General features: G+C 33.1%; 1 protein-coding gene across 1 annotated transcript in view; it reads left to right on the forward strand.

The window, feature by feature from the left end:
• ksr2 (kinase suppressor of ras 2) overlaps window positions 1–12,861 on the forward strand; it is a 108,346-nt gene that overhangs the window by 1,664 nt on the left and 93,821 nt on the right. The window contains exons 2-3 of the mRNA XM_058775850.1: window positions 4,063–4,203; window positions 9,768–9,918. Coding sequence (XP_058631833.1) covers window positions 4,063–4,203; window positions 9,768–9,918 — 292 coding nt within the window. The remainder of the gene's footprint in view (window positions 1–4,062; window positions 4,204–9,767; window positions 9,919–12,861) is intronic.

The raw sequence follows: 12,861 nt of genomic DNA on the forward strand, positions 1-12,861 counted from the left end.
TTTTACTAAAAAGAATTGTCTCATAAAAGTCATTAGTTTGGACTACGCTGATCCCACTATATTTATTTAAATTACTAAAAAGGACCGATTCATAAGAGTAATTTGCTCAGGAATCAAATTACTTTTACTCACACTGTATGTTTTTGATTTACTAAAAAGAACCAACTCATAAGAGTCATTCATTCAGGAATCGGACTACCGATTACTCTCTATTTTAGTGGCTTTTCAGCAAAATGTACACCGTAAAACAATTATACTTCAAAAAGGTAGACTAACAGAAAAATGATCAGACTTGGCTTGTTTTGAGAGCTACTGTAATTAACGAATTGTTCAAGATAACAACATTTAAAACACCAGTTCTGAACTAGGCCTAGGTGTTTAAAACCATCATACAAAACACACTTGTGCAACTGGACTTGTAACTGAAAACCTTATGGTTACTGAGATATAGCCCTTGTGAAAACGTCCCATGTAGACCTGGTCACCGGTTGCATAAACTGTGTAGACTAGTCTTAAAAAGTTAGTTCTCTCATTTTTTTTCTTCAAGATTGGTGCTAAATTCAGTTATGAAAAGGTAGATTGGTCTTATTTGTATTGGAAAAGTAAGAATGATTACCTCTTGGCAACTGCTAGTTGGTCAAACTAGTTCTTAAGACACAGTCTTAACATGGTGGCTAAGTTTATGCAACTGGCCCCTGGTCTCACCTGTTTGAACACTTAAAAATAAAGGTGCTTAAAAGGTTCTTCACAGCGATGCCATAGAAGAACCATTCAGTCAAAGGTTCTTTAAAGAACCACCTTTTCATAATCTGAAGAACCTTCTTTCGCCACAAAGAACCTTTTGTGAAACAGAAAGGTTCTTCAGATGTTAAAGATTCTTTATGGAACCATTTAGACAAAATAGCTTCTATGGCATCGTGAAGCACCTTTATTTTTAAGAGTGAATGGGTGGGGAATTTACCCATTATTATTATTTACCTATTAGTTTATTAATTTAATAAACCATATCCAACTGCAGTCCTGCCTGATTTGGCACAAGTTTCCTTCCAGCAGTCATTTGGTTGACTTCTTTTGCTCTGTGTTTCAGCATGTTTGGGCTTCAGATATTGTTTTACATTAGACTGGGTCTGTGCAGATGCAAGAAAAGTTATTTCTGCTTATGGGCTTGATGTGTAGGCTGTATGACACCTATTTCTTAACCTACCATCAGTATCTTGTCAATATCTTACCTTTTAGCTTAGTCAGTTATTTATGTTTTGGTATTTATGATATAGTATTATTTTATTTTGTGATTTATATCTGTGTTTATAATCCTGATTATGTGCTGTTGCATGCATGTTGGCATAGTGTTAATTATTTTTTGACTCAGTCTGCTTTTCAGAAGCTCTCTAGTATTTTTGCACTCTGTTCTCTTGACGTGGGGAAACCCATTTTCCATTGGCTGTCGATTGCAGCCGTCACTAGTGTCAGTATGTCACAATGAAGCACTTTGTTTGTTCATGTTGATGGAATAATAATTACAAACATTAGATATTATCAGGGGGTTCTTGCTTGTTTATCTGGTGATGGATGTGCATTACCATCATCAATTTACAGGCAGCAGTGATGCTCAAAGCGTAATGGCATTTGGTACCAGCAATACAGTGACCCCTCTTTAAATATATGAGCTTTTACCAAAAATAATAAAAACTCATTCAAGGTTTAAAGTATATTGCAACAGTGCATTTTTCTGTCGTCTAGACAAACCGCGTCCTTCAACTACATAAAATACTGATAGAATCTATAGTATTTTCTAATCAAGGATTAGAATTGATGTTGTTTTGTAAATTCATAACAAACATATCCTTTACTTGACATTAGAAACAACATAGAATCTACTATAGTGGACTACAGAATCCCATTACTGCTATGGAATAAAATAACAAAGGTATCTGTGACTTTTATGTCACAGTTCTAATAAAGTCAGAAGTTTAAAATAAAAGTCACAGTTACCTTTTTAAATATTTTATTCCGTGGTGGGGGCGAAAAAAAGTTGCAAGATGCAGATTCATAATTCAGAGAAAAAAATAGAATTGCAAGATGTAAATTTAGAATTGTGAGAAAAATTAAGAATTCTGAGTTTATATCTTGTAATTATGACATTTTTCCTTAGAATTGGAAGTTTATATCTCGCAGTTCTGTGTTTAGATGTCACAAATCTGACTTTTTCTTTCTCAGAATTGCGAGGAAAAGAAGTCTGAACTGTGAGATAAAATGCTGCATTTATCTTTTTTTCATTCCTTGGCTTCCATAATGGAAAGATGTCTCAAAAACCAAAAAACAAAACAAAAAAAAAACATAAAAATTATCGTCTTGAATCATAAAAATGTAAAAATAAAATGACTGATTAAATAAAAATGCAAATAAATGATTTAATTTGTTTACCTGCATGTCATATGACAATTAACTGTTAAAATGTCAAATGTATTGTTAAATTATTGAAATATTTACTTAAAAAGGAGTTATTTTTTAATATTATTTCAAAAGCGTTCAGCTGACAAAAAGTTTGGGATTTTTAGGGTTAAAGAATTAATATGTTCTGTTCGAAATATACCTGGAGCCATTCTAAAATAACGAGAGAGTGTCATGGATTTGGGTCAGTCCATTTTAGTTCAAAAAGGGTATTTAGTTCAAGGAGTGAATTGAGATCTTTGAGTGAAGATGTACATTAGAAGAAATGTCTCTAGGCTCTAGGCTTTGATTATTTCAGCTGGGACCCACAGACAATGTGTTTTGTTTTCATACAGTAACGTTCAGCGAACAGTGTTGCCATGGGAGATCAACTCAACACAAATGAAACTGAACAGACTACAGATATAGATGGACAGTATTCAATAAACTGATAAGGCTGAAATGATCAAATAGCCGATTATTATTTACTCGTTAGCTTGAAAGGTCAACATTTATCTTGATGGCATCCAGTGTGTGATATTCCTCATGTACTGCATAACGCAGGCTCATTAGTGGACAATCCACAAGGACGCAACAAATCCATGTTAAAAAAAGTGTTCATACAACCCAGGGAAACCATTTGTATGACTTTTTAAATTTTACACAGTAAGTAAATGTAATGTTTTGAGTTAATGCAGAATAATTAAGAATACGTTTTTATTGCATATGATTTTTGCAAATGATGGGATCTAATTTTTTTCCTACAAGAAATGAATATTCCATATTTACATGAATATTCATCATAAAACTACTCATAAAATACCTTAAAATGTGTAACATTTCTAAATGTGATAACAAAACCCCCAACAACTGTGTAAATAAAACTGGTATATGGTCAAACAATGCAACCATATTAATTATTCATGCCCTGGTGCATGCTGGGAATGGAGCTGAACCACAAAACCTTTTCTCCAGTATAGACCTATTTGAGCTAAAAATGCATTAGTCTAACTCACCTGCTGCTTTTTGCTTCATCTTAAAGTATATTATGTAGTATATTATGACAGAAAACACCAAAAAAGTATTTTCTTTAGCAATATTTAGTTGATGTAAGAATCATTAGTGCATTTATGCTTTTTTCCTCCCAGAGAGTTGTGTGAATGGTTGAATATTAAAGTCTTTAAAACCATAAATAGAGTACATGAGAGACAAAGGTTGGGAAATGCTATGCACGGTTAAGATATTTCAGAATATTTCAGTTTTTCTACTTTAAAAATGTCATGTTTAATTTACTGTGTTACTTCCTGTTTTTCTGTAATTGTTTTTAAAATGTGGTGAAGCTTTAAATGTTGCCTTCGTATTCCTCTTCATTTCCCTGCACAAAGGCTGCACTGTCTTGGGAAACTTGTCCAGTTTAGAATATTCATGTTTTTCCAACATGCTGAGGATCAGTTCAAAAAGATCATGAAATATTGAACGACATGAAGGACAGCTGAAAATGCCAAGCATTGCATTTAGAGTTTGCTTACAGATCTGCATATATGACTGATGTAAATTGTTCAACTTATATTTACATATTAAAAAGTTATAATATCATATTGGTGAATGAGTGCTCTTTTTATTTTTTTTCAGGGTAAACTGGTGAAGTATTTTAGTCGGCAGCTCTCTTACAAGCGTAAAGTGTCCTTACAGGAGCGGAATGTGGAGTTGGATGGATTCCCGCGGCTGGGACACTGGTTCCGCATTGTTAACATGAGGAAGGAGGTTATTGAGGTATGTGCAGTCCTGTGTGTTGTGTCCTAAACCAGTCATACACATAGCTAGCTCGCCCCACAGATGATTTTATTAACTCCATCACACAGTCACCTGTCAAGAAAAGTTCAGTCTTCATGGATTCAGAAATATCATGTATAGATTTGATTGTGACAAACAGTAATGCTGTCTATCAAGATGTGCCACCAATGCTCTAGTAAAGTTAGGGTGTTGGCTTAGTGTTAGGGTTAGTATTAGTTTCATTTGTTTTATTTAATCAGCCCCGTGATTGAAATCTTTAGAATTGTATTTTTGTCTAAAACAGGGTTATCGTTAACTACAACTAAAACTAAAACCATTAAAAAATTCATTACTTGAAAAAAACATTAACCAAAATAAAATATTAAAAACATAAAATATTAAAAACTTAAAACTTTTTCAGCTGTTTGCTTAGGCAACATTTCTAATCTTTGTTTATAATCAAAGTGCTAAAATAAAACTAAAATGTAAAAACAAAATTACAAAAATTTTAAAATTAAAATGAAAACAGAAAATATAAAAACATAATCTAATCCTACACTGTACTTGAAATAAAAATAAACATGAACAGAAATAAAACATCAAAAACTACAATAGTATACCAGTGATGCTAACATAATGCTGGTCTCAGATCATGTCTTTGGAAAACAAAACCTTTTCTCCAGTATAGACCTATTTGAGCTAAAAATGCAAATAAATGATTTAATTTGTTTACCTGCATGTCATATGACAATTAACTGTTAAAATGTCAAATGTATTGTTAAATTATTGAAATATTTACTTAAAAAGGAGTTATTTTTAATATTATTTCAAAAGCGTTCAGCTGACAAAAGTTTGGGATTTTAGGGTTAAAGAATTAATATGTTCTGTTCGAAATATACCTGGAGCCATTCTAAAATAACGAGAGAGTGTCATGGATTTGGGTCAGTCCATTTTAGTTCAAAAAGGGTATTTAGTTCAAGGAGTGAATTGAGATCTTTGAGTGAAGATGTACATTAGAAGAAATGTCTCTAGGCTCTAGGCTTTGATTATTTCAGCTGGGACCCACAGACAATGTGTTTTGTTTTCATACAGTAACGTTCAGCGAACAGTGTTGCCATGGGAGATCAACTCAACACAAATGAAACTGAACAGACTACAGATATAGATGGACAGTATTCAATAAACTGATAAGGCTGAAATGATCAAATAGCCGATTATTATTTACTCGTTAGCTTGAAAGGTCAACATTTATCTTGATGGCATCCAGTGTGTGATATTCCTCATGTACTGCATAACGCAGGCTCATTAGTGGACAATCCACAAGGACGCAACAAATCCATGTTAAAAAAAGTGTTCATACAACCCAGGGAAACCATTTGTATGACTTTTTAAATTTTACACAGTAAGTAAATGTAATGTTTTGAGTTAATGCAGAATAATTAAGAATACGTTTTTATTGCATATGATTTTTGCAAATGATGGGATCTAATTTTTTTCCTACAAGAAATGAATATTCCATATTTACATGAATATTCATCATAAAACTACTCATAAAATACCTTAAAATGTGTAACATTTCTAAATGTGATAACAAAACCCCCAACAACTGTGTAAATAAAACTGGTATATGGTCAAACAATGCAACCATATTAATTATTCATGCCCTGGTGCATGCTGGGAATGGAGCTGAACCACAAAACCTTTTCTCCAGTATAGACCTATTTGAGCTAAAAATGCATTAGTCTAACTCACCTGCTGCTTTTTGCTTCATCTTAAAGTATATTATGTAGTATATTATGACAGAAAACACCAAAAAAGTATTTTCTTTAGCAATATTTAGTTGATGTAAGAATCATTAGTGCATTTATGCTTTTTTCCTCCCAGAGAGTTGTGTGAATGGTTGAATATTAAAGTCTTTAAAACCATAAATAGAGTACATGAGAGACAAAGGTTGGGAAATGCTATGCACGGTTAAGATATTTCAGAATATTTCAGTTTTTCTACTTTAAAAATGTCATGTTTAATTTACTGTGTTACTTCCTGTTTTTCTGTAATTGTTTTTAAAATGTGGTGAAGCTTTAAATGTTGCCTTCGTATTCCTCTTCATTTCCCTGCACAAAGGCTGCACTGTCTTGGGAAACTTGTCCAGTTTAGAATATTCATGTTTTTCCAACATGCTGAGGATCAGTTCAAAAAGATCATGAAATATTGAACGACATGAAGGACAGCTGAAAATGCCAAGCATTGCATTTAGAGTTTGCTTACAGATCTGCATATATGACTGATGTAAATTGTTCAACTTATATTTACATATTAAAAAGTTATAATATCATATTGGTGAATGAGTGCTCTTTTATTTTTTCAGGGTAAACTGGTGAAGTATTTTAGTCGGCAGCTCTCTTACAAGCGTAAAGTGTCCTTACAGGAGCGGAATGTGGAGTTGGATGGATTCCCGCGGCTGGGACACTGGTTCCGCATTGTTAACATGAGGAAGGAGGTTATTGAGGTATGTGCAGTCCTGTGTGTTGTGTCCTAAACCAGTCATACACATAGCTAGCTCGCCCCACAGATGATTTTATTAACTCCATCACACAGTCACCTGTCAAGAAAAGTTCAGTCTTCATGGATTCAGAAATATCATGTATAGATTTGATTGTGACAAACAGTAATGCTGTCTATCAAGATGTGCCACCAATGCTCTAGTAAAGTTAGGGTGTTGGCTTAGTGTTAGGGTTAGTATTAGTTTCATTTGTTTTATTTAATCAGCCCCGTGATTGAAATCTTTAGAATTGTATTTTTGTCTAAAACAGGGTTATCGTTAACTACAACTAAAACTAAAACCATTAAAAAATTCATTACTTGAAAAAAACATTAACCAAAATAAAATATTAAAAACATAAAATATTAAAAACTTAAAACTTTTTCAGCTGTTTGCTTAGGCAACATTTCTAATCTTTGTTTATAATCAAAGTGCTAAAATAAAACTAAAATGTAAAAACAAAATTACAAAAATTTTAAAATTAAAATGAAAACAGAAAATATAAAAACATAATCTAATCCTACACTGTACTTGAAATAAAAATAAACATGAACAGAAATAAAACATCAAAAACTACAATAGTATACCAGTGATGCTAACATAATGCTGGTCTCAGATCATGTCTTTGGAAAATAAAAGTTTTTGGTTCATCCAGTCAATCATCAACTTTCATTTCTATATTATCTGTTATCAAGGTCCAAACTTAATAAGTTCCAAATGCATCTAAATGTGGCAAGTAAATAAAGCCAGTTGGTCTCTAACTTTTGGAAGTGTATGGTAATGGATGATTTGAAGTGATGATTTTAATATACTGTAAGAACAATAATCTCTGACATAAGCAATCTCTGGCATCAAATCAAATCTAAACAATCTAGCAGAGAAAAGAAAAGTGAGTTACTATTAGTGAAAATATTAAATAAGAAAATGTAATCTTGTCTTAAATACTAAAAATATTACTTTGCTTTATTACTAAAAACGACTACATTTAAGATTTATAATATTTTTACTAACCCTAACCCTACATGAAACTTGGTTTTGATTTAATTACGCCATATTGTTTCATTGTCAGTGCTTGATTTCAAGCTGAAATTGGTAAAAGGAAATGATCAGAAAACAGGAACACTATTTTAAGAAAGCTGACAAATTACACACGTTTCGGAGTTTAGTCCTGCATGCTCAGATGGGATGACAGTGAAATGTTTTGCAAGCTATGTCTATGCAAAGAAAATAAAGGCAGAAAACAGAAGAAAGCAAATAAATACAATATGTGAATATCTAAAAGTTGTACAGTAAAGTGAACATAGTGATGTGTAATCCAGATTTAAGTGAGTGTGTGGAGAGATGTGTAATTATGTGTAAATGTGTGACTGGTTTACGGTTGGCTAGTGAGAGCATCCTAATGAAGGATCAGGATGTTTTGTGGGAAGTAGCTGCTTCTGAGCCTCCCCATGCAGTACATCTCGAAATATTTCCCGTCTGATGGCATAAAAGGTTGTAAACACACAGTCTAGAACAGCAGCTTCTCTGAAGGCTTTAAGGTTGTTCCTCCTGGGTCGCTGTCCTCGGTGCTGAAGTGTTGGCGCTGTCCAATGTGCTGAAGCCCCCTGCTGATGTGGAGAAGGAATTGCAGCTATATAGAGCACAACACTCAGGATCCCGAAATGAAAACCTTATTCATTTTGGCCATAGGGGAATTAACCAATGTTATATGCTTTTGCTGAAGCCACATTATTTCAACTCGTTTGTTTCTCTGTATACAACCATCATCTTTAAATCAATATTTTTATATTTCTCCTTTGTATTTCATTTGTCACTTGCAGTGCTTCATGGAATTGTAGTTCCATTAAGTACAAAGTCTCATACCTTTGCCTTTTTGTCTGATTTTCAAATAATTTTTGTTACAAATCAAAGTTTGTAATATTGTGATTCACCTTAGTTCATAGTTCAGGTTTAGTTCATGGTTTAGAACTCTTAAATAAAGACATTTTGAAAATCATCTTTGTAAAAATGAATGGGAAAATACTTCCTGAACAAAGACTGATGAAAAAAGTGGACAGGGACTGTTGCGCACTATTGAGACTGAAGTAAGAGTAAATTTGTATGGTTTAGAATTAAAAATTAAAAAGATGTTATATAGATGTTATATATAACATCAAACATATTTTAAAGAAGCTGAGTGCTTACGTTTCAAATTTTAACTTTCATGGTAATTGAAGGTTGTAGGTTTGAATCTGTCATCACTGAGCAAAGCATTTGCTGTAATAAGTTTATAGCTCCAATAAGTCCCTATTATATGTTTATTGTAATTTATTGTGGATAACAGTATCAGTAATTGTATGTGTTGCTGACATGTTTACGAATCCAAGTAAAGTCTCATGTCTTTTGTCATCAGTCTATTTCAAGTTTTAAACATTTTCCTATATTCTGTATATTAGATTTATAATTCTTGTCACTTAATTGCATTTATTAAAGATGTATTATTTCAAATGATTTGTTTATTCAGATCAAGTCATACTTACACTATATAAAAATAGTACTTTTACATTTTGCTAGAATCAAAAGATAATTTTGTAAAATCATATATTTTTAAAATCATTTATTGGTAGTTTTTATATTTTCCATTAATGCAAATCATATATATTTTTTTAAGTTTCACTCAGAATTTCTAACTATGGTAATTGCTTGTCATTTTAATACCAACTTATATGAGTTTTGAGAAAAAGGTATGTGAAAACAATTGTCTATGTGACTAAAATAAACACTGCAGTAAACGGTAATATTGTGAAATATTCTTACAATTAAAAACAATAAAAACTTTCTTGCTGAATAAATATATTAATTTCTTTTAAAAAATCTTATTACTGACCATGAATTTTTGAACAGTAGTGTACTATTTTAACAAATACATTTTAGAAGTTGGCTCTAAAATCTCTTGGGGCACATGTGAATGACATCCAAGTGATTTCTCAAATGGTTGTTCAGTCTAGGTCAGCTTGCACTCCTCAGACTTGTCTCTTTATTGTAGGAGATCTCTCCAGGTGAGCTGACTCTGGAGGCTCTGTTGGAGATGTCGGATGAGCAGGTTTGTGAGGCGTTGCAGAAGTTTGGAGCGAGTGATGAAGAATGTGCTCGGCTCAATGCCTCGCTCACATGTCTACGATCAGCCCACAAATCAGGTGAGTTTGCAGGATGCAGCTAAAAATATCACTTAACTGTTCTATAAGCCTTCTTACAGCCCTGAATTACTGACAGTAACAATATAAGACAAATGCTGTCTGTCTGTTATCTGTCTGACTGAATGCCTACACTTTATGGCAAAAAGTACAGCAAAGACACAAAAACTCTATCATTATATGTGACCCTGGACCATAAAACCAGTCATAAGTAGCACAGGTATATTTGTAGCAATAGCCAACGATACAATGTATGGGTCAAAATTATCAATTTTTCTTTTATGCCAAAAATCATTAGGATATAAAATTATTATATTTTGTAAAGTTCCTACCGTAAATATGTCAAAACTTAATGTTTGATTAGTAATATGCATTGCTAAGAACTTCATTTGGACAATTTTAAAGGCAATTTCTCAATATTTAGATTTTTTTGCACCGTCAGATTCCAGATTTTCAAATAGTTATATCTTGGCCAAATATTGTATCCAGGCCTAACAAACCATACATCAAATGAAAGCTTATTTATTCAACTTTCAGATGATGTATAAGTCTCAATTTAAAAACAATTGACCCTTATGACTGGTTTTGGGGTCCAGGGTCACATATAGTGAAGCATTTAGATTTCTTTTTACTAAAATTACTGGAATAGTTGATTAGAGGTATCCATATATTTTGATCACGTGGTTATGTTCAGAGCTCGTCCAGTAGAGGGCAACACAACGCTTAGCTTCATTATTGTGGACTTGGATAGAAAGAAACTTTTTTTTTTTACAGTATGTCCCTCTATTATAAGTTGTACAGATAGTTCCAACTCTAGTTATTGTGACTAGATGAGCCATGATCAGTTCAAATCAATATTAATGATAATTTGTTAATATGCATTTATTTGATTAAAAATACAGTAAAAACAATAATATTGGGAAATATTATTACTACTTAAAATAACAGTTTTTCAGTTTTAATATATTTTCAAATTAATGTTGTTCCTGTGATGGCAAAGCTGAATTTTCATAACCTTTATAAATGTCTTTACTGTCACTTTTGATCAGTTTAATGAATCTGTACTGAATAAAAACATTACTTCATGTGGAAAAAATGTGTAAATTGCACAGAAATGTTTTACTAATTTAATTTTATGTCACCCCATGAGGCTCAAGTTTTTAAATGTATTAGTAATTGTAATGTTGCATTTAACCTGAATTTAGGCAGTAGGTTTCATGCTTGGAATAAGAAAATAAGATTGAGTAACTAATTAAGTGAGACTTAATTTAATCACCAATTCATAAATCCATTTAATTAAAAGGTTTTAATTAAATGAGGCTTTTCTCCAGATGTTTTCATTGCAATGAGCTTCAGGGCTGTGTTTATACATGCTGTTTGATACCGCAGAACTTGTACGTTGTGTGTGTTTCCACCACTGGAGAGCAGCATTGTATCACACTCTGAAATACAGCACAGTTTGATAACAGAGTTAGGTAACGTCACACTTTAAATGATCAACTAGATCCTCCTGCAGTGTTTGTCTTCTGCCTCCACAACTGGAGCTGATTGTTCCTGCTCTTACCTGAAAAAGATTCAATTTAAGGAGTGTTTCTGCACATGTTCAAATCTCAGTCCAATTTAAATCCTCACCAGTGTGTGATGAAGTTAGAGCTTGATAACTGATCATTAAAGGATGGGAGCATCCTTCTTTTTGGACTTTTGTGCTAGTCATTTTGTCCTTAATTGATCCATAGATCGTTAAAGTGCATCACCCAGAGCATTATCATATCAAATGCATATGCACAGCTTTCTGCATGCATGGTGGTTAATGTTTTACAAATTTAACGTTGCATATGATTAGTGATTTAATTGATACGTATGAGGCAGATTAATAAACAACCCATATTTGGCCATTTTGAAATTACTGGCATTGGTAAATAATATAACTTTTGTGCTAATTATTTTGTCTTTAGTTGATCCATAGATCTGTAAAGTGCATCACTCAGAGCAATATCATATCAGATGCATATGCACAGCTTTCTGCATGCATGGAATTAAATGTTTTACAAATTTAATGTTGCATATGATTAATGATTTAACTGATTCTTATGAGACAGATTAATAAACAACCCATATTTGGCCATTTTGAAATTACTGGCATTGGTTGATAATATACATTTTCCCGACCAGTTTGTGCATAGATGATGCAAACATATATATATATTATAATGTGCAGTTTTACAGTTATTATTTGTGTCCTTATGGGAAACTCAAATATGTCTGTTATGGCCAACAGAGGGCAGCAGAGCTCTTTCAGTCTGGTAGTACGTTGCGTAAATGTTATAATAAGGATTGCGAGAAAACAAAGGAGAACTGTTCTGGCATGTTCTTTAGCAGGTGAATTATATCATACACACAACTTTACACAAGCCTTGTTGTGCTTTATTTAAGTGAGCCTTTTCTCCATCTGTTCAAATTGTGCATGTTTTTTTTTTTTTTAAGTGATAACACATAATGCAATTTGTTGTCATTGAATCTCTTCACCAAATCCACGGGACCCTCACATCCGATCTTTCTTTCCTCCATTGACTCTGTATTTGCTTTGAGTAGCGTTAGTGCGGCTGCCCTGGAGTGCCTGAATTTTCACAAACGTGGATTCCCCGCTGTGATAGTGTTCAGATACAGCGCTAACCGCCAGTTGCACTGTTGAAAGTGTGATCAGGCTGGATTGCTTTGTTTAAAGACGGGCTTAGAGAGGCTTTTAAGATGCTGGTAGCTTGTTGAGACACAGCATGGGCTCCTTCAGGGTCCAGCGGAGGTGCCACACAAGGACTACGGGGGATTCCAGCTGTCACGAGAGCGTGGTGTATAATTTAGAAATGGCACCTCTCGTCATCTTGATTTCTTTTTCTTTCTCACTCTCGTTCTCCGTCTGTCTCTCTACACCCCTTGTTCTCATCTCTG

This window comes from Onychostoma macrolepis, chromosome 05 (genome assembly GCF_012432095.1).
Source record: "Onychostoma macrolepis isolate SWU-2019 chromosome 05, ASM1243209v1, whole genome shotgun sequence".
Lineage (NCBI taxonomy): Eukaryota > Metazoa > Chordata > Actinopteri > Cypriniformes > Cyprinidae > Onychostoma > Onychostoma macrolepis.